The sequence below is a fragment of the Pseudochaenichthys georgianus genome, chromosome 17 (genome assembly GCF_902827115.2).
Source record: "Pseudochaenichthys georgianus chromosome 17, fPseGeo1.2, whole genome shotgun sequence".
Lineage (NCBI taxonomy): Eukaryota > Metazoa > Chordata > Actinopteri > Perciformes > Channichthyidae > Pseudochaenichthys > Pseudochaenichthys georgianus.
The window spans coordinates 42,088,494-42,112,046 of NC_047519.1; the positions used below are offsets into that span (position 1 = coordinate 42,088,494).

At 39.4% G+C, this 23,553-nt stretch overlaps 1 protein-coding gene across 1 annotated transcript in view; it reads left to right on the plus strand.

Moving 5' to 3' along the window:
- Positions 1-22,660, plus strand: part of LOC139435632 (protein starmaker-like) — a 31,515-nt gene extending 8,855 nt beyond the window's left edge. The window contains exons 2-4 of the mRNA XM_071206365.1: positions 16,070-16,219; positions 17,546-17,839; positions 22,224-22,660. Of these exons, the coding sequence (XP_071062466.1) occupies positions 16,090-16,219; positions 17,546-17,839; positions 22,224-22,519 (720 nt within the window). The 5' untranslated portion in view covers positions 16,070-16,089 and the 3' untranslated portion in view covers positions 22,520-22,660. The remainder of the gene's footprint in view (positions 1-16,069; positions 16,220-17,545; positions 17,840-22,223) is intronic.
- The last annotated feature ends 893 nt before the right edge of the window (positions 22,661-23,553 follow it).

Consider the following 23,553-nt stretch of genomic DNA (forward strand, 5'->3'; position numbering starts at 1 on the left):
GATGAAAACTCAGATCTCTGGTCGAGTGTATTAATAAGCATTCTGCGGAGCTCCAGTCTGCTAGCAGCCGGCGAGATGAAGCAGAGACCAGGATCAGGCGGTAAAAAACTCTGCCACAGTGCAAGAACCTGGGATTGGCGAACTTGAGAAGAAGGTCAGCGCTCTAACGGAGAGCTTCGATTTGGCTGAAAACTACAGCAGGCGTCTGAATATTCGGGTTGTTGGCTTGTTCTTCCATTCATGCAGAGTGGACCTGTTTTATAACATGGTGGACACTTAGAACTTTATACTCCTTAACACATAGTCCGAGTGTCGCGGATGCCTGACGTGAGCATGACTGTTATATTTTATAGCGATTTCTCCCGTATGGAGTGCTTTTGTTTCATGCACATGTTCACTTTAATGCACTGCCATTGGGTCGGCAGTGATGGCCAGTCACTGCCCATCCTCCCCTGGTTTCCAGCAGAATACTTGCTTCCTGTTCCAGAGCCAACAAGAGGCTCTTACAGCTGCATCCCCCAACCTACGAGCAGCTGTTTTGCACTCCATACCTGCTATTCCCAGAGCTGTGAGCGTCTTCCACTCAGATTTGGCCAGTGTATATATGTATAACACCCAATACTTTTACTGTAACATTAAAGATTAATAGATAATATCAACTCTGTGTTTGAGAGTCAGAAAAAGGCAATACTGTCAACGTTAGGACGTAGCTGAATGCAAACCTTCACAATACAGGTTATTATGTAATGGTCGTTCCTGAGTATGAGGAAGAAAGTAAAAAGTGAAAGACATTCATAGTGTGCTGATAACCAACATGACTCACCATTAAAAAATGTGTGAGTACAGATAAAGCACCTGTCACATAGATATGAAGGAAAGAACATATTTCACCCTGCAGTATTTTAGAGTGTTATGTTTCCTTGTAGCTTTCTGTGTGTGGAATTCTTTCTCAAAGGTTCAAGAACAAGGATATAATAGTAATAGTTCCAAGTGATCATGCCTCCATCAACTCCAAAGAGTTTCATGCTAATGCAAAATGGCTCCATCTCCCTCAGTATGCAACTCAACGTTAAATTATTACAACGGTTAACTTGTATGGAGCATATTTGCTGTTACTAGCTAACGCTAATTTACACATGGACCTCTATGGATAAAACAGGACCAATAAAATCTAACTTTGAGTATCTTCTGCAATATACTACATGAGGAATTTTATTTCAACTGGAATCTTTTTAACAGTTTCGAACACAGCTCAGTGGCATCTAAACTTGTTTAACCACAATCGTTTCATCTCCTTTGAACACATCACAAGGAAGTACCAACGGCTTCTGAAATATGTCAGTAGACAGGGTGATAAATCAAAGCAGGGGAATTGAAAATGTTCCAGAAACTGTGACAGGTTGGCACAATAAAAAACGTCTTGAACTCTGCATTCTACGACCTTATATTTTAGTGAAACATTGCATTCCATTGATTGAAAGACCACACGGTGGTTCAACCCCATTGAAGGCTGCAGCAGGAATTAAAAGAAACTGTCAGAAGAAAGCTGTGCTATCTGGAGAAACGTCTGTTTTTCCATTGTATTTTGGAGGGAGTAACCCTCTACATCAGGGGTGGGGAACCTTTTTCCTCTCAAGGGCCATTTCAATTTTTACAATATCCTCAGAGGGCCGTACAAGTTATTGAGCTCTGCTTAAAAAAACTAAAATCACAGCCCATTCATTTCATTCTGTGCAAAGAAAAAGCAACCTCTTAATCCAGATATCTCACCATGACTCGCGTATGCATGCACGTGCAGGGTGTGGCGTGACCACCAAAACAGAAAGATATGGACACAAGATGTGTGCAAATGTATTTAGTTTCCGATGATTTAAGTGGGGGGGGGACCTAACCTCCTCTACGGGGGTCCGGGGGGCATGCTCCCCTGGGAAGATTTTTTTTTAAATGTTGAAGTTAAAAGCATCAATCTGGTGCACTTTGAGAGCAACATGAAGAGATCTATGGACACATCTCTCAACACCCAAACACAACTGTAAGCAGATTTTCTTTTAATTTATGGATATTTGACAAATCACTCCCCTTTCAAACTGTATTCTTCTTTATTAATAACTGTCATACAGTATTTTATACCTGTTTACTTTATTCTCTTATTTTTTTTATAACTATAATGATCATATAAAGATGTGCCTTTACCTCACTGGTTGTAGAAAAAGCTTCTTATATTCGTTAGCATAGCTAGCTAACCAGATGCTAATGATAACAACACAGTTATTGACTGTCTGATCAGTATGACAGATGAGCAGATCGCCACTGGGCTTTCAACTAAAGACACAGACACGCAGAAACTGCGGCATGTGTATGGACTTATCGGTACTGCAATTTCTGAAGTGCTGGAGTGGTGTTCTGGTGCTCTCCGTCAGAACTGCACCCCTGTCAGTCGAGACATATACCACGTGATGACACGTTAGGCTCGTGTTGTGTTCAAGGACTCTGACCTTGGCCAGGAAAAACAGGCACTCGCATGTTTAATTTTTTTGCGATCTAGATTTCTTTCATTTTATATTTTTTGCGTGTGTTTATAAATTACCTCGAGGGCCGTACCAAATTGTCTCGCGGGCCGTATACGGCCCGGAGGCCGGAGGTTCCCCACCCCTGCTCTACATTAAGGGTACTGTATCATTTACATTTAAAGATGATTTAGAAGAACTCAAAACCAGTAAACCACATAACCAAAACTAAAACTTCTTGCAAGTGGTTCAAGGTATTTGAATGTAGGTTAAGACCTTGCAGGAACGAAGGGAGCTGATATGTCCTACAATAGTATATGACATTACTATAACACCGTAATATATTACAACCAATGCATTTACTGAAACATTACAGATTAACAGACAGTATCAACTCTGTGTTTGAGAGTTAGAAAAACCCAATGCTGATAACGTTAGGACGTTTGGAAGCCTCACCTACTCTTGCCAGGTCGAGTGATTTTGGACAAATAAACAAATACTAACTCTAGCCCTCGCTAAAGCCCTAAACTTGATGACTGCTGATATTATAAAAGTAATTGATGAAAACTCAGATCTCTGGTCGAGTGTATTAATAAGCATTCTGCGGAGCTCCAGTCTGCTAGCAGCCGGCGAGATGAAGCAGAGACCAGGATCAGGCGGTAAAAAACTCTGCCACAGTGCAAGAACCTGGGATTGGCGAACTTGAGAAGAAGGTCAGCGCTCTAACGGAGAGCTTCGATTTGGCTGAAAACTACAGCAGGCGTCTGAATATTCGGGTTGTTGGCTTGTTCTTCCATTCATGCAGAGTGGACCTGTTTTATAACATGGTGGACACTTAGAACTTTATACTCCTTAACACATAGTCCGAGTGTCGCGGATGCCTGACGTGAGCATGACTGTTATATTTTATAGCGATTTCTCCCGTATGGAGTGCTTTTGTTTCATGCACATGTTCACTTTAATGCACTGCCATTGGGTCGGCAGTGATGGCCAGTCACTGCCCATCCTCCCCTGGTTTCCAGCAGAATACTTGCTTCCTGTTCCAGAGCCAACAAGAGGCTCTTACAGCTGCATCCCCCAACCTACGAGCAGCTGTTTTGCACTCCATACCTGCTATTCCCAGAGCTGTGAGCGTCTTCCACTCAGATTTGGCCAGTGTATATATGTATAACACCCAATACTTTTACTGTAACATTAAAGATTAATAGATAATATCAACTCTGTGTTTGAGAGTCAGAAAAAGGCAATACTGTCAACGTTAGGACGTAGCTGAATGCAAACCTTCACAATACAGGTTATTATGTAATGGTCGTTCCTGAGTATGAGGAAGAAAGTAAAAAGTGAAAGACATTCATAGTGTGCTGATAACCAACATGACTCACCATTAAAAAATGTGTGAGTACAGATAAAGCACCTGTCACATAGATATGAAGGAAAGAACATATTTCACCCTGCAGTATTTTAGAGTGTTATGTTTCCTTGTAGCTTTCTGTGTGTGGAATTCTTTCTCAAAGGTTCAAGAACAAGGATATAATAGTAATAGTTCCAAGTGATCATGCCTCCATCAACTCCAAAGAGTTTCATGCTAATGCAAAATGGCTCCATCTCCCTCAGTATGCAACTCAACGTTAAATTATTACAACGGTTAACTTGTATGGAGCATATTTGCTGTTACTAGCTAACGCTAATTTACACATGGACCTCTATGGATAAAACAGGACCAATAAAATCTAACTTTGAGTATCTTCTGCAATATACTACATGAGGAATTTTATTTCAACTGGAATCTTTTTAACAGTTTCGAACACAGCTCAGTGGCATCTAAACTTGTTTAACCACAATCGTTTCATCTCCTTTGAACACATCACAAGGAAGTACCAACGGCTTCTGAAATATGTCAGTAGACAGGGTGATAAATCAAAGCAGGGGAATTGAAAATGTTCCAGAAACTGTGACAGGTTGGCACAATAAAAAACGTCTTGAACTCTGCATTCTACGACCTTATATTTTAGTGAAACATTGCATTCCATTGATTGAAAGACCACACGGTGGTTCAACCCCATTGAAGGCTGCAGCAGGAATTAAAAGAAACTGTCAGAAGAAAGCTGTGCTATCTGGAGAAACGTCTGTTTTTCCATTGTATTTTGGAGGGAGTAACCCTCTACATCAGGGGTGGGGAACCTTTTTCCTCTCAAGGGCCATTTCAATTTTTACAATATCCTCAGAGGGCCGTACAAGTTATTGAGCTCTGCTTAAAAAAACTAAAATCACAGCCCATTCATTTCATTCTGTGCAAAGAAAAAGCAACCTCTTAATCCAGATATCTCACCATGACTCGCGTATGCATGCACGTGCAGGGTGTGGCGTGACCACCAAAACAGAAAGATATGGACACAAGATGTGTGCAAATGTATTTAGTTTCCGATGATTTAAGTGGGGGGGGGACCTAACCTCCTCTACGGGGGTCCGGGGGGCATGCTCCCCTGGGAAGATTTTTTTTTAAATGTTGAAGTTAAAAGCATCAATCTGGTGCACTTTGAGAGCAACATGAAGAGATCTATGGACACATCTCTCAACACCCAAACACAACTGTAAGCAGATTTTCTTTTAATTTATGGATATTTGACAAATCACTCCCCTTTCAAACTGTATTCTTCTTTATTAATAACTGTCATACAGTATTTTATACCTGTTTACTTTATTCTCTTATTTTTTTTATAACTATAATGATCATATAAAGATGTGCCTTTACCTCACTGGTTGTAGAAAAAGCTTCTTATATTCGTTAGCATAGCTAGCTAACCAGATGCTAATGATAACAACACAGTTATTGACTGTCTGATCAGTATGACAGATGAGCAGATCGCCACTGGGCTTTCAACTAAAGACACAGACACGCAGAAACTGCGGCATGTGTATGGACTTATCGGTACTGCAATTTCTGAAGTGCTGGAGTGGTGTTCTGGTGCTCTCCGTCAGAACTGCACCCCTGTCAGTCGAGACATATACCACGTGATGACACGTTAGGCTCGTGTTGTGTTCAAGGACTCTGACCTTGGCCAGGAAAAACAGGCACTCGCATGTTTAATTTTTTTGCGATCTAGATTTCTTTCATTTTATATTTTTTGCGTGTGTTTATAAATTACCTCGAGGGCCGTACCAAATTGTCTCGCGGGCCGTATACGGCCCGGAGGCCGGAGGTTCCCCACCCCTGCTCTACATTAAGGGTACTGTATCATTTACATTTAAAGATGATTTAGAAGAACTCAAAACCAGTAAACCACATAACCAAAACTAAAACTTCTTGCAAGTGGTTCAAGGTATTTGAATGTAGGTTAAGACCTTGCAGGAACGAAGGGAGCTGATATGTCCTACAATAGTATATGACATTACTATAACACCGTAATATATTACAACCAATGCATTTACTGAAACATTACAGATTAACAGACAGTATCAACTCTGTGTTTGAGAGTTAGAAAAACCCAATGCTGATAACGTTAGGACGTTTGGAAGCCTCACCTACTCTTGCCAGGTCGAGTGATTTTGGACAAATAAACAAATACTAACTCTAGCCCTCGCTAAAGCCCTAAACTTGATGACTGCTGATATTATAAAAGTAATTGATGAAAACTCAGATCTCTGGTCGAGTGTATTAATAAGCATTCTGCGGAGCTCCAGTCTGCTAGCAGCCGGCGAGATGAAGCAGAGACCAGGATCAGGCGGTAAAAAACTCTGCCACAGTGCAAGAACCTGGGATTGGCGAACTTGAGAAGAAGGTCAGCGCTCTAACGGAGAGCTTCGATTTGGCTGAAAACTACAGCAGGCGTCTGAATATTCGGGTTGTTGGCTTGTTCTTCCATTCATGCAGAGTGGACCTGTTTTATAACATGGTGGACACTTAGAACTTTATACTCCTTAACACATAGTCCGAGTGTCGCGGATGCCTGACGTGAGCATGACTGTTATATTTTATAGCGATTTCTCCCGTATGGAGTGCTTTTGTTTCATGCACATGTTCACTTTAATGCACTGCCATTGGGTCGGCAGTGATGGCCAGTCACTGCCCATCCTCCCCTGGTTTCCAGCAGAATACTTGCTTCCTGTTCCAGAGCCAACAAGAGGCTCTTACAGCTGCATCCCCCAACCTACGAGCAGCTGTTTTGCACTCCATACCTGCTATTCCCAGAGCTGTGAGCGTCTTCCACTCAGATTGGGCCAGTGTATATATGTATAACACCCAATACTTTTACTGTAACATTAAAGATTAATAGATAATATCAACTCTGTGTTTGAGAGTCAGAAAAAGGCAATACTGTCAACGTTAGGACGTAGCTGAATGCAAACCTTCACAATACAGGTTATTATGTAATGGTCGTTCCTGAGTATGAGGAAGAAAGTAAAAAGTGAAAGACATTCATAGTGTGCTGATAACCAACATGACTCACCATTAAAAAATGTGTGAGTACAGATAAAGCACCTGTCACATAGATATGAAGGAAAGAACATATTTCACCCTGCAGTATTTTAGAGCGTTATGTTTCCTTGTAGCTTTCCGTGTGTGGAATTCGTTCTCAAAGGTTCAAGAACAAGGATATAATAGTAATAGTTCCAAGTGATCATGCCTCCATCAACTCCAAAGAGTTTCATGCTAATGCAAAATGGCTCCATCTCCCTCAGTATGCAACTCAACGTTAAATTATTACAACGGTTAACTTGTATGGAGCATATTTGCTGTTACTAGCTAACGCTAATTTACACATGGACCTCTATGGATAAAACAGGACCAATAAAATCTAACTTTGAGTATCTTCTGCAATATACTACATGAGGAATTTTATTTCAACTGGAATCTTTTTAACAGTTTCGAACACAGCTCAGTGGCATCTAAACTTGTTTAACCACAATCGTTTCATCTCCTTTGAACACATCACAAGGAAGTACCAACAACACACTCTCACTCCCTAAGCGTCCAATAGCGACGTTTGGTCAGTGTCCGTGGCGTCCAATTGTGACGCTCCTAGGCTCCTTCTGCGTCATAAAGGGACGCAAATAGCTTTCAACTGATTGCAATGTATTCCCATCTGCGTCGGGATTTGACGCTCATGGAAGCACGGCATTCGTTTATGTCGGCTGCCCTTAAAGGTAATGTGAGCATCCATTCCCAGGAGTAAAGGATGGCAGAAGACACTACACTACCCAGAATCCCCAGCTATCGTTTGGACTACACCATGTGCTCTTGACAAACCCCGTGATAGTCCTCAAGCTCTGTGATTGGAGAGTGTGCTCCGAGGGTTAAGCCGATTCTCGAACAGCACTTTAAATGGGATGGAACCACGGCAGACTGTCCAAAACTGGATTTGAACGGGTCCACTGCGCCCCCCCTCCCCCACCCCGTCCCCAGAACTACACATGCTGGCTATTCTGTTTCGCAACATGCTCTCTATGGCACGTCTCTACTGGGAGTTGTAGTTTTAAAAGACGTTTTCGTATTTCCCATAATAAGAAGTTGCCAGTATTAAACTGTGTACATCCCTGGAGGTTTAGGGGACAGGAAACACTCACATTTAAAACATATAATTAATAAATGGGTGAAAATGGCTTGTGCCCATTATGGGCAGTATTAATATATATACCCACATGCCAGCTAAGGTCAGAAGAGCTTTATTTAACAGCTGGTCTTATGTGTGTGACCCCTGAGATAACATTACATTACATTAATTGATAAGCCTGAAACATGCACTTGTCAAGGTTCAGAGGCACATTTTGCAAATATGGCAGTAGCCATCGATCAGCTTAAGATAAAATATACTTTATTGATCCCAAGTTGGAACATTTGCGTTACATCAGCATGTGTAACAGTTAAATATGCAGTTGTGTTTATTTGAAAATCATTTAGTATAATCACATAAATTCTGTGTTTTATATTCAACAATTCTGTGTTCTTTATTTATTGATTGTTCAATACCTGACAAGGCCGGAGATGAAATATCTACATACATCTTATAAGAGTATAATACATTATGTATAATATCAGTTAAAATAAGTGCTTCAACATAGTTAACATTGCTGGAGGTATGCACACATATTGATAGATGTCTTGTAATGCACTATTGAGGAACCTGCAACCCAAGTTTTTCATTCAGTGCAGAACTACACCACAGTTGTGTAGGCCTATATGATATGTCAATAAACCTTAGAAAATCTTGAAATCTTGAAAGGGATGTGCAAAATAGTCATTACATACAGTCTTTAATTAACAATTAGTAGAGAACGAGTAATGAATATACTTTATAGGGATCGTATTAATATCTAATAATAAAAATATTGAAATTCAATAACATGCTTTAACCACCAGGTGTCCCTTTATATCAGCTGTGCACCTTTATGGTGTAAATACAGCCTATCTACCAATTGGATCAAATATAAAAGTGAGCCGAATTAGTGTTGATACTGCAAGGAGACGTATTGTGTGAAAAGAAATGTAAGATGTTGTTTAATGGCTGATATATTTATGATCCACGTCACGTTTTCAGTTCCTCATGTTTGTCTTCTCATCAGGGCTCTATAAATACAGAACTACGGCAGATATGTAATATGTAATGCAGCCGAACCGTGTATTACAATGCCGTTATGTGATGACTTTCAAAGAGAAAAGCAAGCACACTCGGAATAAGGTATTATTATTATTTTGGTCTGTTTCCGGTATTTGTTAATGACGATGTGCTGTGAGATGTGAGACTGGAATTGCACAGGGGGGAAATAACGTAGGCTATCTTTAGATGCGGATTTTGTTAAACTAATATGTTTAGGCTGTGGACCAACACTATACATTGACGGCGAAGGGGGTAGCAATAAAGATAACACCATTAAACAGTTACACAACATAACAGAAATAATATCGATAGCAGCGTCCCTAGCAACCACCTTGGTAACAATGAAAACGTCGCGATTTCCTGAAGTAATCTTCGTAATAACTAGCAAACTAAAGATCATGTACATCCACTGCACACATAATCTGAAATAACAACTCATATTTCTCGCATCAAATGACATCAAACGCATTTTAATGGCCAAACTAACTTTAAAATAGGCATTTTCTACCGAGAATAAAACGAATTTCGGCCATGTTTTCTTTTTCTGCAGGGAGAAATTTGAAGATCACGTGACATAGATGCCAGCCATCGGAATGAATGGTGAAAAAAACGGGGTTTGTCAAACAGAGCACATGGTGTAGGCCAAACGATAGCTGGGGATTCTGGGTAGTGTAGTGTCTTCTGCCATCCTTTACTCAGAAAACATATTTGTTTCTCCGAATCGAAGGGGGAAAATACAAAAGCATTGCACACAATTTAAACCAATCATAGTTGTGTAATTAACAAGGATAATCTGGTGTTTTTTAGTCGATGAGTAGTGCAGATATCACTGTAAAATCAATCGACAGTAAGAGGAGTACTTACTTCCGGGTGTAAAATTCTCCGTTATCCAATGGGAATGGATGCTCACATTGCCTTTAAGGGCAGCCGGCATAAACGAATGCTGTGCTTCCATGAGCGTCAAATCCCGACGCAGATGGGAATACATTGCAATCAGTTGAAAGCTATTTGCGTCCCTTTATGACGCTGAAGGAGCCTAGGAGCGTCACAATTGGACGCCACGGACACTGACCAAACGTCGCTATTGGACGCTTAGGGAGTGAGAGTGTGTTGGTACCAACGGCTTCTGGAATATGTCAGTAGTCCAGAGATATATTATTTAACTTCTATCCGTTCATATCCTGCTTGTAGAGTAACAATCCAAGTGTGGGTCAAATATCTGTGAGGGCCGGGTTCGAGTCTCGGAGAGGAAGTGTTTTCATTATATATTTTCAATCCCTAACAATCTTTGTATTTAATGCAACTTATTGCAAGGTCTGCTTCACCTTAATTGTCCCCACTGCTTGCTGCATCACCTTTACTGTACATTCATGCAAATGTCAGTGGACGACATTAGCACGCAATTGTTCTCCAATTCAATAACGCTGAGGTTCTAGACACGGTGAACCCCCTACAGATGAGTGGACGACTGGACGTCATGCTGGCCCTGGCAATACACTCTACACCTGAACCTGAAAAAGCAGAAAACTGGTTGACTGGTTATTTCTGAATTACAGTTACATTTCAACACAATCAAGCCAATGAGGCCGATTGTGAAGCTGGCAGGCCTTTCAGACATACCATTGGTGGTAAGAATCAGAATTAGGTGCTGTTTATCAGTGCTTCCCCATGTTATGTATCGCACAATGCACTTTAAGCACTTGGATGGTGCTTTCAATAAGAACACAAAAAGTTAGACGATATGGTTGCTAGCTAGTTAACAGCTAGTAGTAGATCGGGGCAGAGCAGGTATGTCAGATCCGAGCCAAGGCCATGCAATCGAAATCCACACTGCAATGTCTTATAATGCAAATCTGATGAATAAATTCATGTTTGTTGGAGAATTTTATTACACTTGACCAACCAATGTGTGAATGCACTAGATTAACGTGTTCCCTCATTTTATCTAAACATTAAATTAAAGGTCAAAAACAAACTCAAGGAACAAGGAAGGAGGAAGTGAACAAGGACAGAAAACAAAGAAGGGCCTTTCCCTTCTGATGCTGACACAAGGTAATTTACACCAGGCGTGCGTTGTTAGGAATGCAGCATACCTACAGAGCTGCTTCAGAGGGAGGCAGAAACACATGCAGCTGGAACAAAGACATGCAGACCGTTTCTGGGAAACAAATACATAGTTCTTTTTTTAAATCATTTTTTCTTCCGAGTAACTTCTCAAACTGCAGATCATCAAAGAAGATATATTACAGATCAGCATTCATACGTTTTACATAAATAGCTTCACTCTAAAATTAATGTAGCATTTGTAATCCCACCCCAATATTGCAACTGTAATAGTAGATAAAGCATATTTCATAAATATTCGTAATCTCACAGAATTTTTTTATTAAGGTTATTTCAATGTATTTATTTATTTGTTAAGCTATATATTTAGTTTATATTTTCTGTGACAACAGCATGATGTGAATAACTCTGTTCCTTCGTAAATTGTTTACATTACAGCAAACAAAGAAGGACCTTGTTCTTTTGCTGCTGGCACAGAATAGTTTCAACACTTTCAACACAATTACCTGAGCAAATTGGATGCTGCGTATCACAGTGCTCTGAGATTTGTCACAAATTGTAAAGCGCTTACACATCACTGTACCCTGTATACCAAGGCAGGTTTACCATCACTCTCTGTACGGAGGCTCAGTCATTGGTACACGTTTATCTATAAAGCTTTGTTGGGTAAACTCCCGTATTATATCTGCTCTCTGATAACACAGAGAGTTGCAAGCAGCTATTGTCTGAGGTCACATGATGTAGTCTTGTTAGATGACAAGGACAAGGACTGTCTGAGGTACGACAGCTTTTATGTGCGCAGCTCCACTTGCTTGGAACAATCTTCAGCAAGAATTGAAACTGAGCAATCTCATTCCTCTGCATGTTTTTAAAGCTAGGCTAAATGAAATGCTTGCTGATACAATGGGCACTTGTAAATGTCTATAACTATGTATCCTGTAAATATAAAGTGTGATGTCCTTTATTGTTTTATGTTTCATGTGGAACCTATCTGCTGCAGGTCTCCCTTGAAAAAGAGATCTATGATCTCAATGGGACCAATCTGGTTAAATAAAGGATTGAAATGAAATGAAATGACTTCCTTCAGACGACAGTTGGCCTTGTTTAGCTAAACAGCATACCTGCAGAGCTGCTGCAGAGGACCATGACAAAAACAACTCAAGGAAGGAAGGAGGACGTAAATAAAGACACAAAAACCAAATATGGGTCTTTCCCTTCTGCTGCTGGCACAGAATGTTTTAAACACTTCCTTCTCAAATGCATTTTGTGCCAATATCAAGGCCTGGTCAGCCAACCCCAAACTATGAGGGTTTCTAGTAAGACTTTCTGTCAGTTAAAAAACAATGCTGCCATAAAGATAATGTGTCTGTGATAAAGATGTCCATACATGATGGCCAACCTCAAGTATTAATACAGAGAAATCCACATCACATTAAAACTGCTTGATCTCCGTCTGTAGTAGAATGTTAATAATAATACATTTAATTTATATATCGCATCTCATCTGCCAAGACAAATCTTGAAGCGCTTGTTCTAGAACTAACTGTATCTAATGAACGTTAAGTGATACTCACAAGCTGACTGTTAGGTCAAGTCAAAAACTAACATCAGCTAATGGATGTTGAATGACAGTCACAAGCTAACACAAGCTAACGTTAAAGAAAAAACTCATCACTAATTTACTATATATTTGTATTACAATAGAGCAATATTTCTGTCTCTACATTGTCACTTGCTAGAAACAGAAGTAGATACACACCTTTATTTAATTTAAGAAACTAGCTCCCTCTGCTGTATGTAGAGGACCTATTTTTTAGGAAGATTTTTTATGACAGAATCAAAACTACCCATCAGTGTGGATTCAACCCAACAAAATAACCCAACATTCTCAAGGCAGCGTTTGGGAATATAAAATAACCCAGCAAAAAATGTAATCAGACCAGGAACAATTAATATGATATATGTCCAACTGATCAACAGTCTGGTAGTCTTTTTCTTGTATTGGGACAACGCCAAGGGTTGTGCCAATATATCTAGTTAAATTAGGATAAGATATAATATATATATTTAATTAATCCCCCTCCCCAGGGTCTAGACACTGGTGGTGGTGAAGGCATGAAGGGATTGATGGAGGTCGGTCTGAAGAGGAGTGGTTTAAGCTAGAAGTGAACCCTGGTTTCGGACAAATGGGAGGTGGACAGGGTTAGTGCTGCGTACCGGTACATCGAACCGGTACTGGACTTGTAAAAAGTTTCGGTTCAAGTCCGGTTAAAACTAGCACTTAAATATATTCTCCTTTTTGTTCTAAACCATCTAAAACCTCCCTGAAGGCAGGAGAGACTGAAAAGAGTCAAGGGAAGCTTATAAAAGTTAACAGCATTTAATTACACAAAAGATGCGGTGGTGTACAAATGAAATTGCAAAAGGAGGTGCTCTCCTCATCTCCCGTCAGCCCAGGTCATGGATGTATAATAAGAACTGGATACAGCATGGGAGGCGGGGCCTCATTCATTCTTATGAGAGTTGCTCATTAGCACATGATGATAAAATGGCCCAACTTTTGAGAGAGTGAAACGTCACAGATTACCCAGCATGCCTGAGAAGTACCCGTATGTGCGCTCATATCGCATGCGCAACTTTAACCAAACTGCTCGTTCACATCAAGCACGTCAATTTGCGTACACGTAACAGCACCGCACGTTCATGACAGCATGGTAATGATTTGTTATTATGATGGATTTGATATTAACGAGGCGGCAGTTAGCAGCTAGCGGCTAGCTAGTAATAATGCGAATGTGCACATCAATCGTTATGTACTTATATTACGGTGTAACAGAATCTAGTGATATCCAACAGAGCTTCATTTAGCACGAAATAATTATTGCACTGCATATATATATATATATATATATATATATATATATACTTATAATAATAAGTAATATTAACTTTATTTAATACAACATTTACGGTACAAGATTTAATCATACAGCCCATGTAGTATGATAATGAATTACAGCAAACGTGCAATATATTCATTATTACAGCTCCGTGGGATGGCAGTAAGACGATATGGGTCCGTTGTTGTGCATCCATGGGTAAAGATAAACACATGCAATTTGTACAACTTGAGGAACGAATGTTTTTAATAAGGGCTATACAAGTGTTCATACTGGGTAGTTAATTAAGTTTAAAAAAAATTATCCAACGATTTACAGACCACTCGTTCCCAATGTAAGTCAATGGGAAAAAGTGTTTCCGGGCCTGGCAACCAAACGGATGTGCAGTACTGCCGTTTTGCCACCACGAATATTTTCATCTGAGTCCGGCGCACTTCCTGGGGGCTTGGCCCAGGGCCCTTTCTCACTTCTCTTATTTTTAATTTCCTCGCTCCTCGGTCTCTGTCTCACCGGAAGTTGATTTGTCTGCGCCATCTTGAGTAGCGTCCCAATGGCCTTATTTCTGCCGGAGGAGCGAGGAGCTCCCCTTGGGAATGGTGGCTCCCAGTAAGAGATCAATGGGACAGTCAATATCTCGGTGAGGAGGTAGCGACAGGGCTTTGGACTTGTGAAAGGCTTCCTGGTTCCACCTTCTCTGCTCTGCTGTGCTGATGTAGCTGAGGCCTGGTTCCACCTGCTCTGTTCTGCTGTGCTGCTGTAGCTGAGGCCTGGTTCCACCTGCTCTGCTCTGCTGTGCTGCTGTAGCTGAGGCCTGGTTCCACCTGCTCTACATCCAATCCGTTTAGCCGGCACGGATTGGACGGCCTACCTGCCTGTCAGCCTTCCATCGGGGCACAAACTTATCCCGTGCCCTCATTGGTCATGTGCGTGTTTGTGTGTGTTGGAGGAGGGGCTCTATAAGGAAGTGGCAGATTTTCTCCGGTTGTGTATTTTCAAATTCTAGCGATCTCGAGCCGGTTTCTCAAACTTACCTACCCCACCTTTAAGAGCAGAAAAACTAAATATGGTCAACTTACAACATGATGAAATTAGCAAGAGCCAAAAGTAACGTCAGAGAGTTTTTTTGTTACTGTAACATATCTGGCCAATCAAGGCAGGTTATATGACAGGATATGCTTTTGTAATATTCTTTCAGATTGACCATAAATCCATGCCACCATAAATTATGATAACAGCAATCTATCAAATACTGTAATAAGATAATACCTTTGCATTGCTTACCTATGGATGTACTTCATCCATGCGAATAAACTGCAGTGTGATTGTGAGAAAAGTGACTTTGTCCTAACACTTCTCCTCAAATGTCCACATCTTTTACGTCGGCATTCCCTGTAAATTGCAGGACATCAAATTGTATGATAAACTGAACATTTTCTATGTGTGTGTTACGCACACATACACACACTAAGTTGGTTATATAATGTATTCAAATAACAGCAGCTGATGTAAAAACCATGCTGTTTATGCAAGTAAGCCTAGTTCATGTCAGTGTCATTATCTAATACTATACACTGAAATATATATGTTGTAACATTAGCTAGCTGGCTACTTGTCTAAATTGTATCTTGCCTCCATGGGTAGCTGAGGGAGAGAGAACACAACTGTACATCTAGAGGCCTTGATATCTTCATTTTGTCCATACACATGATGATGTTAGTCCCCATAGTAGTCATTTCATAGTGAGACCATGTTTTGAAACTTGACATCAATGTATAAAATGAGATGTTGTGACATCTAGGATAATCACAGCCTCATGAAACTGTTCAACCACAAACTAGAGACATTTAGAGAATGTGTAGCTTTCCTAGGTATATTTGACAATAAGGGGGTTTCTGAGCAGTTCCAGAACAGAAGTACTCAAACACGTGAAACGTTTTTCATACCAAATCATCGCCTTAGCCTTCTGACATGTATTCCTAATTTGTCATGTCCTATTTTGCAGCTGGTAACGTGGAACGTAGTATGCCTGTCAAGCAGCATATTGCATGGAGAAAGAAGGCTGAGATGCTCCAGTCTCGGGTGGATGAGCTAGAGGAGGAAAATGGCATACTCAAGCAGCCGCTGGAGGACAAGCACTCTATACAAGAGCAAGGTTTGTACAGGTGGAGCAACGTTTTACATTAGGGCTCTCCAGAACCTGTGTGGCTTCAAAAATATTTATGGCGCAGTATACCACAACAGTATTTCAGCTATTATTGAATATTATTGCCAGCCTTTCAATATTATTTTTTCTCAAGTAACTATTTTTGATTTGGCCTTATATTTTTACATTTAGTGCATGTAGATATTTAGCTGGACAATGTGTAGGGTCACTAATGGCGTGTGTCCATATAGCGTTTTTCAATGAAAGAAAACTGCTGGCAGGGCGCTTGGGAGCACTTCATCAAAGTGCTACCACTGCACATGGGTTTGTTTTTATGACAGTATCTTGACAGCATATCATCGCCCCTTTGCTTTTACCTATTTGGGCTACTATCAATTGCATTTAAAACTGTATAGCCTCCTATTGGCTGCTGCTTTATGTGCATCTTTTGAATTGCAAACAAAAATGGCTGCCAAGCCATCTATTTTTTTATTTATTCATTTATTTATCAGGGACAGTGCACATTGATAAACATTACTGTAAATATGCCAGAGTTAGCCAAGAGGCTATTTTTCATCCGTAGTCCCTGGACATGTACTTTCTACATGTACAGGTCTCTGCTCAGTGTTATACAAAGGGGTTTGTAGTTTGTTCTTGATATTCAGGCAGAGTACTGCAAATGTATTTTGCGTTATAAATCAAACTCTTGAAATGTTCAACAAAAATATAAAAACAATTTAACAGAGAAAATAAAAATTCCCAGGGAATTCATGTATCTTATTTGGGCTATACTATTTACAATATTTCAGCTATTGTTGTCATTTTTAAGGAATTCCTTTAGGAATTTAATTAACTTCACTTGTGTATAGGCTGTTGACTGCTGCCTTGTCATAGCATATTGGCTCTCCATTTAAAAATGAATTGGCTTAGACCACATGAGCACTAATTGATTGGAATTCATGGAAATACACTAATAGTGATAGAAACATTCTACACAATGCAGTTTGAAAGTAGCAGACTAATGCATGTTCTCATACACAACTCCTTTTTGTATATATAAAACATAAGACATCCCATCTAAAGTTTTGTGCACATTATTTGTACTTCTGCAATGTTTCTTCATACCCAATCTAACCTCCACCGCATCAATTAGTATGCAATTCAGTTCATGTACCTCAAACCACCTTGGGTTATCAGTTGCTCTAGCTCAGTCACACCAATGTAATTCTGTAATGTTGTATATTGTGATAAAAGCAGACTCCTCTGGGCTTTAGGCAAATCCTTTGTGGGGACTCAACTTAAAGTTTATTTCTGTTCGTCATCGTTCATCAACAGATGGGAACTTGGAAGTAATGGCCACTGGAGATAAGGAGCCGCAGGCCATGAGGTTGGACTCCAGCACGGACTCCAGCTCTGACTCAAGCTCTGACTCAAGCTCTGACTCAAGCTCTGACTCAAGCTCTGACTCAAGCTCTGACTCAAGCTCTGACTCAAGCTCTGACTCAAGCTCTGACTCTTCTGATGAGAGAAAGAAGAAAAAGAAGCAGAAGAAGAATGGCAAGAAGAGAAGCAAAAAAGGGAAGAAGGAAAACAAAAAGGCGAAGACGTCAAAAGGAAAAGGAGAGCGAGGTATAATAAACTAAGACACCTGCTGAATGTATTTAGGTATTAGGTAATTAGGTTATTATTGTGAGCTTAGTGCTTTATACTGGGTTTGGGTTGGGGCATACAATCCCATTGACCAATCATCATCACTCTTATCACCAATGTACTCGTGCCGGAGTGTTTGGGGTCTTGGTTGAATGAACTAAAATAGAGACACACCACATGCTTACTAGAGGTGTGAATCTTCACTGGCCTCACGATTCGATTTGAATACGATTCACCTGTCAACGATTCAAATTCCCAACGATCCTCGATGCATCTCAATGTATTGCATCCTCAATTTTCTATATTACTGCACATAGCAAAACATGTTATCAATTAATACAAGCAGTCAGATAATTCTGAACTTCCTTTTTTATTTAGAAAGTGCTTTCAAAGGTCTGACTGTACAGACTTTAATATAAAAGCTTCTTTTCAATACCAGTATCTGTGTGAGCCACCTCACATAAACTTAATAAAAACAAAACTTAAATAATTCTGCAGTGCATTACAAGTGTGTAGTAATCTACAAAAATAAGTTTTTCACATAGCAGCTCAGTGTTTCCCTAGGCTGACTGCTTTGGGGGTGCGAATGGGCAGGGAGATAACTTTTCAGATTATTCCGACATCATGTGAATGCAGCACAAAGCCGATGGCATTTACACTGCCGAGCAGCTACGGACCTTCCCGTACTCATAGTTCTTCTACGATGCGATATCTCAACCCAGTCTCACGGCATTTCGTGTTCACCAACACGATTTTTAATCTATTGATTCGTGTTCACCATCACGCCTTTTTTTCGTGTTGCACAGCATGATTTTAAAAGCAATGTATTTCTACTGGTAACGTGTTTCGTGCCTGCAGGCTGCAGCACGTCTTTTTCTCCGGTCAGGTCGTGGAAGACCGGAAGCAGTGTGGTTCATAAAAACATGTTCTTACTCAATATCAAGCCACAGTTATTGCTTTTATTTTAAATCGTATAATTTCGGACTTTTGTTGCCGTCTGTGAGGAAAATAAATGGGGCTCAGAGCCTCAGGATACTGAAATCTGTATTTTTTAAATATTTTTTTCCTTCTAATTTGTTATTCTTTTCAAAATAACACACTGTTATTTACTCACCAATAACACACAGTTATCCTTGCTTTTATTTATTGGTTTAATTCCATAATCTCGGGCTTTTTTGGCGTCCGTCAGGAACTGAATTTCAAAATAAATATAACCGGTAACAGACGTAGGCATTTCGAGCGATTACCCAAGATCCTCAGCTATGGTTTTAAGCTCGCTGATTGGATGTGTTAGCCGCAATGCATGCTGGGATTTGGTGTTTATATTATATGAAATCCGGAAAACATTTTAAAAGTATAAAATAATACTTAATTCCGAGTGCTCTTGCTTTTCTCTTTGAAAGTCATCACATAACGGCATTGTAATACACGGTTCGGCTGCATTACATATTACAGATCTGCCGTAGTTCTTTATTTATAGCGCCCTGATGAGAAGACCTTTGGAAAAACTGGAAGAAATGGCGCCGAAACTGAATACTTGACGTGGATCATAAATATATCAACAATTAAACAACATCTTCAATTTCTCTTCACACAATACGTCTCCTTGCAGTATCAACACTAATTCGGCTGACTTTTACATTTGATCTAATTCATAGATAGGTTATATTTACACCATAACGGTGCACAGCTGATAGAAAAGGACTGTAGTTTTCAAAGATATTACTGATTTTCTTTGAATGTAAGAATGTAAATACTGAGTCTGAAATAGTATAGCAATATGCTGTAAAATGATGTGAAAGCATGCATAAAACTATACATCTTCAGATGTTGTACATACACACTAATAATACAAAGTTATTATGGCTGTGTGCACCTTGTGTGCACCTCCTAGTGGTTAAAGCACGTTATTGAATTATTGTTTTTATGTGAATATTTGATTACAAAAATATTAAGAGTACTACTTTCATAGGGGGAAAGTATAAATATAGAAATATTGAATATAAAAAATCAAGAAGATACTATAAGTGATCTCTACAATAAAACAGTTTAGTGCAGGATGTACACAGATATTAATAGGAGGAGGTGCAAAACAGAAAAACCTTGATTTAAACATTAAATATTAAATATTAAACCTGACAAAGTAATTAACGTCTAATATATTGCTTTCCTGCAATGTTAACTATGTTGAAGCACTTATTTTAACTGATATTATACACATTAATTATACTCTTATGTATGTAGATAGAATAAGAAATGTGCAGAATATGACAGTTTAATGGTGGAGGTACACACATATTGATAGATGTCTTGTAATGCACTGTTGAGGAACCTGTGACCCAAGTTTTTCATTCATTGCATAACTACACCGTAGTTGTGTATGATATGTCAATAAACCTTTGAAAATCTTGAAAGGGATGTGCAAAATAGCCATAATATACAGTCTTTAATTAACTATTAGTAGAGAATAACGAGTAATTAATATACTTTATTACTTGTTTCCATTCATGTCAATTGCAGATACATGTTTAGTCTTCTCAAGCACCAACTATCAAATATCTCTCCTGATTGTTGGCACTTGACAATCACCTTACCTGAATTTTACTCAGGTGTAACTAAAGTCTGATTTAAGGGTTGTTTATATTTCACATAATTAATCAGAATCTGCAAAGTAACTCAAATAAATGCAGTGGAGTAAAAATACCAGGTTCACCTCTGAATTGTAGTGGAGTAGAATTACAAAGTAGCAATGAGCTGTCATGTGGGTATACGGCATAAATATAATGCTGCGCATTATGGACACAAGTGATTTTCACCCATTTATTAATTATATGTTTTACATTTGATAACAGCAATGTGTTTAATAATGGCAACCTCTAATTGTGGGAAACACGAAAACGTTCAGTAGAGACGTCCCATAGAACATTTTGCGAAACACAATAGCCAGGCCTACGTCTGTTTCCGGTTATTTTTATTTTGAAATTCAGTTCCTGACGGACACCAAAAAAGCCCGAGATTATGGAATTAAACCAATAAATAAAAGCAAGGATAATTGTGTGTTATTGGTGAGTAAATAACAGTGTGTTATTTTGAAAAGAATAACAAATATTTAAAAATACAGATTTCAGTATCCTGAGGCTCTGAGCCCCATTTATTTTCCTCACAGACGGCAACAAAAGTCCGAAATTATACGATTTAAAATAAAAGCAATAATTGTGGCTTGATATTGAGTAAGAACATGTTTTTATGAACCACACAGCTTCCGGTCTTCCACGACCCGACCGGAGAAAAAGACGTGCTGCAGCCTGCAGGCACGAAACACGTTACCAGTAGAAATACATTGCTTTTAAAATCGTGCTGTGCAACACGAAAAAAAGGGGCAAATCGTGATGGCGAACACGAATCAATAGATTAAAAATCGTGTTGGTGAACACGAAATGCCGTGAGACTGGGTTGGATATCTATGAGAGCACAGCGGACGTTTGATTCTGCGAGGAAGTGCAACCAAACAAAAAGTTGGGGATATTTAAACTTTTAGTGGCGAAGCGCAGCCAGAGAGTACCCGCAGCCAATCAGTAAACAGAGTCCTGACATGTTGATCTATGTTATAAAGAATTTCTTGTCGCCTGAAACACATGAACACGCCTCAGAAACATGTCGTCATTGTGGCGATCTGCACTTCGCTGCTGCCTGATGTGAATTTGGCATAACAGAGCAGCTGTTATTGGTAGTGAGAGCAACAAGTTAGTGGACTGCAGATCGTTTGAATGCCGCCTCTCACCTCCGCACACACAGACACCCCGTGTGTGCGGAGGTGAGAGGCGGCATTCAAAGTGTAAAGCTCTGCCCTCGTTGAAACAGAGATCAGAGAGGAGGAACAGCAGAACGCAGTAAGACTCTCACTAAGATGATATGAAACCAAACTCCCGATGATGTTCCGTCACTGCATCGATGCAGAATCGTACATCGCGATGCATTTTATAAATCGATAAATGTCCACACCTCTAATGCTCATCTACTATGGCTGTTTGAGCTGAACCTGGAATGAATAATGAAATATAAATAATGTTCTCACCAGTTTTTACCACCAATATGTTTTTTTATCAATAAATAGCTAATTATCTAACTAGATTTGCACACTGCGCATACAGGCACACTACCTAGTACCTACTATAACATACAACACATGTTCTAAAACAAATGGGAAGTCACACACATTCATCCAAGTTCCCTTTTCAAGAGAACATATGTGGGAAACACTATGGCTCACCCTGCAACTAAGACACTGCACACAATACACACCACAACAATTATTGGGGGGGCAATAACATTTATTGACATTAATGTATTCTTTATTTTTCAGTGTCTTCCATCTCCGATGTGGTGAGAAGATATCGGCGTGTCCTTAAACTGGTGCAGAGAGGCTTCAAGATGACCAAAGCTTTTAAGAAAGCTCATGTTTCCAGGAATGCTGTGAAAGACTCTGCAGCAGCTGCTGAAATGTTCCTGGTGGACAAAATTGTCCTCGACCAGTTTAAGGGTAAAACCACACTTTTAAAATTAGCCCAACTTTGTCAGAAGAAAATAGTCGGTGAACTGGCAGAAAAGATTGCTGAAATGAAAAGCAACAAACAGCTCATCCCCTTTTCTGTCAGGTAATTCTGAATGTGGGTTGAACATTGTTGTTGTTGTGGGGGGGGACGTTTTTTCATTTTGGGAAGCTACTTTGGGGAAGTGTTTTGGCGACCTGTTAATAATTATGTTTAGATGTCCTTTAGTAGGATTCAATGTGGTTCACAACTGTTCAGTGTTTTTACAGTACTTGTAGTATATTATTAAAATTTCTCTGATATGCTGTGTATAGTGTTTGTTCTACTGTGCTTTATAGCCTGGTATTGACTTCAGTTATCCAGTGTTCGTGATCAGTTGTGCAAAACATTTCGCTTTATTCCCATGTCTGTTGCAGATCATTAGTGGATGAATGTATGTGTTCTGTTGATAGGTTATAGACTTTCTACTGTTCTCAACTGTGTTTCACTTTAATTGGATAGTCCTAACACATGCCTACAAACGCTTAGTGGAGAACCTACTAAAAGTATACTGATAGTCAACTCTAGATTAGTTGACGATCAACAGATAGTCAACTAAACTCTAAAGTTGCTTATCTGTTGATCATCAACTAATGCTTAATGTAATAGTCAACTAAACTCTAAAGTTGCTTATCTGTTGATCATCAACTAATGCTTAATGTAATAGTCAACTGAACTTTAGTTGCTTATCTGTTGATCATCAACTAATGCTTAATGTAATAGTCAACTGAACTTTAGTTGCTTATCTGTTGATCATCAACTAATGCTTAATGTAATAGTCAACTAAACTCTAAAGTTGCTTATCTGTTGATCATCAACTAATGCTTAATGTAATAGTCAACTAAACTCTAAAGTTGCTTATCTGTTGATCATCAACTAATGCTTAATGTAATAGTCAACTGAACTTTAGTTGCTTATCTGTTGATCATCAACTAATGCTTAATGTAATAGTCAACTGAACTTTAGTTGCTTATCTGTTGATCATCAACTAATGCTTAATGTAATAGTCAACTAAACTCTAAAGTTGCTTATCTGTTGATCATCAACTAATGCTTAATGTAATAGTCAACTAAACTCTAAAGTTGCTTATCTGTTGATCATCAA